Raw genomic sequence first — 1463 nt, 5'->3', positions numbered from 1 at the left:
TCCCGCCCCCCCCTGCCACACCTGCAGCGCCTGGACAAGGAGGTAGTTGAGCAAGAGGAGCGGGCAGAGGCGAACGAAATCCGCCAGAGAAGGCAGGAAGAAGAAAAGGTGAGACCAGCATGGCCAGTGAAAGAGAGAGGATCAGACATGCTGATCAAGCCTCTCCTCCTCTAGATTACATGAGGAGAAGGCTGAGGGAGGTCAGTCCCAAGGGCAAAGACAGCCTAAAACAGAGACCAGGCTTCACAACCTGGTTGTGATGGCCAGCATCACAGCTCTCTGGCCATCTCCAACCCCACTAGCAGAAGTGAGCAGTGAAAGGGGAAAGGAAGTCTGGCATGGAGTCATTTAACTTGTCCCTCTTTCCTCCTTCAGGAAACTGAGAGATCAGGGCAGGGTGATGCAACTGAGTGACCCTGTTTTCAACACCTGTACCCAGAGCCAGACTAGGTTTGGAGATGTCTTCCCCCACACATGCAGCTGTAGGTACCAGACCCACCTTCACCTCCGTTTGCCCCTGGAGAAGAAAACGGGAGGGCTGCCTACCCTGGTCCTGGAAGCTGCCTTGAGGTACTGCAGTGGGCTTTTGCAGTCACTGCACTCATGTGCCTTCTCCTCAGTAGGCCCAAGAGGGAAAAGGGGAAAGTTACAGGTTCTGTGGTTCAACTTATGGCTCCCAAAAATCCTACAACATTTTCTGATTTGAATAAAAATAATTAATGAGCCTGGAGTGACTGGAGTTGTTTATCCTGCACACCCACTCCCATTCCCAGCTTCCTCACCCTCGTCTGTCTACGTCTATCCCCTGTCTGTCTCTCCCTCTTTCTCTCTCCATCCTCTACGTGCTGTTTGCAAAGCTTTGCTAAATCCTGACTCATCGCAGCTCTGGGTCACATGCTGCTGTCCCGGCCCTATCAGGGGCGTCTCCATCCTGCTGCTGCCGCCGCCGTTGGCTTAGAGGACACATCATCTCCCCTTGAGGTCCTGCATCCCTCCTCAGCTCCGTCCTCGCTCCTTTCCACCAGCACTTTGTCAGTGTCTCTCGTTCACCCCTGCCCAAGGAAGGTAAGTGTCTCCCCACGGCCAGCGCCCCCCTCACGACATGCACGTTTTTGCCCCCCACCCAGTGTCCTCCAAACCCCACACGCACTTTGGGGTCCCTGCGGAGAAGGACCACGCTGAGCGGCATTAACAACCGAACTCCCCTGGCTTCCTCCCCCTGCTCCTCCCACCTCTTCCTCCTCACCCCCACTCTGCTCACTTTTCTTTCGTATTTTAATTTCAGGTGCTCCCTCCTTCCCTACCCCGGCAAAGCATCATTTCAGATGAGAACCCAGGGGATTGCAGGAGGGGGGCCAGTCAACAAGGATAGGCGCTGCTCCCAAGGGCATTGCCGGCAGGCGCTGCGGGATGGAGCGTTACCGGGAGAGGCGGGTGGTGGTGGGGAGGTGGCAAAGCTCAGT

At 55.9% G+C, this 1463-nt stretch overlaps 1 protein-coding gene across 1 annotated transcript in view; it reads left to right on the top strand.

Annotated features, from left to right (window-relative positions):
- LRRC23 (leucine rich repeat containing 23) overlaps positions 1-108 on the top strand; it is a gene marked incomplete at both ends in the record, with an annotated part of 6147 nt that extends 6039 nt beyond the window's left edge. The window contains one exon of the mRNA XM_010024102.1: positions 1-108. This exon is cut by the window's left edge and continues 133 nt beyond it. Coding sequence (XP_010022404.1) covers positions 1-108 — 108 coding nt within the window.
- Between the last annotated feature and the right edge of the window lie 1355 nt (positions 109-1463).

Source organism: Nestor notabilis, unplaced genomic scaffold (assembly GCF_000696875.1).
Source record: "Nestor notabilis isolate BGI_N333 unplaced genomic scaffold, ASM69687v1 scaffold18561, whole genome shotgun sequence".
Classification (NCBI taxonomy): domain Eukaryota; kingdom Metazoa; phylum Chordata; class Aves; order Psittaciformes; family Psittacidae; genus Nestor; species Nestor notabilis.
The sequence above is the reverse complement of the archived record's forward strand: the minus strand, read 5'-3'. Positions and strand labels throughout refer to the sequence as shown.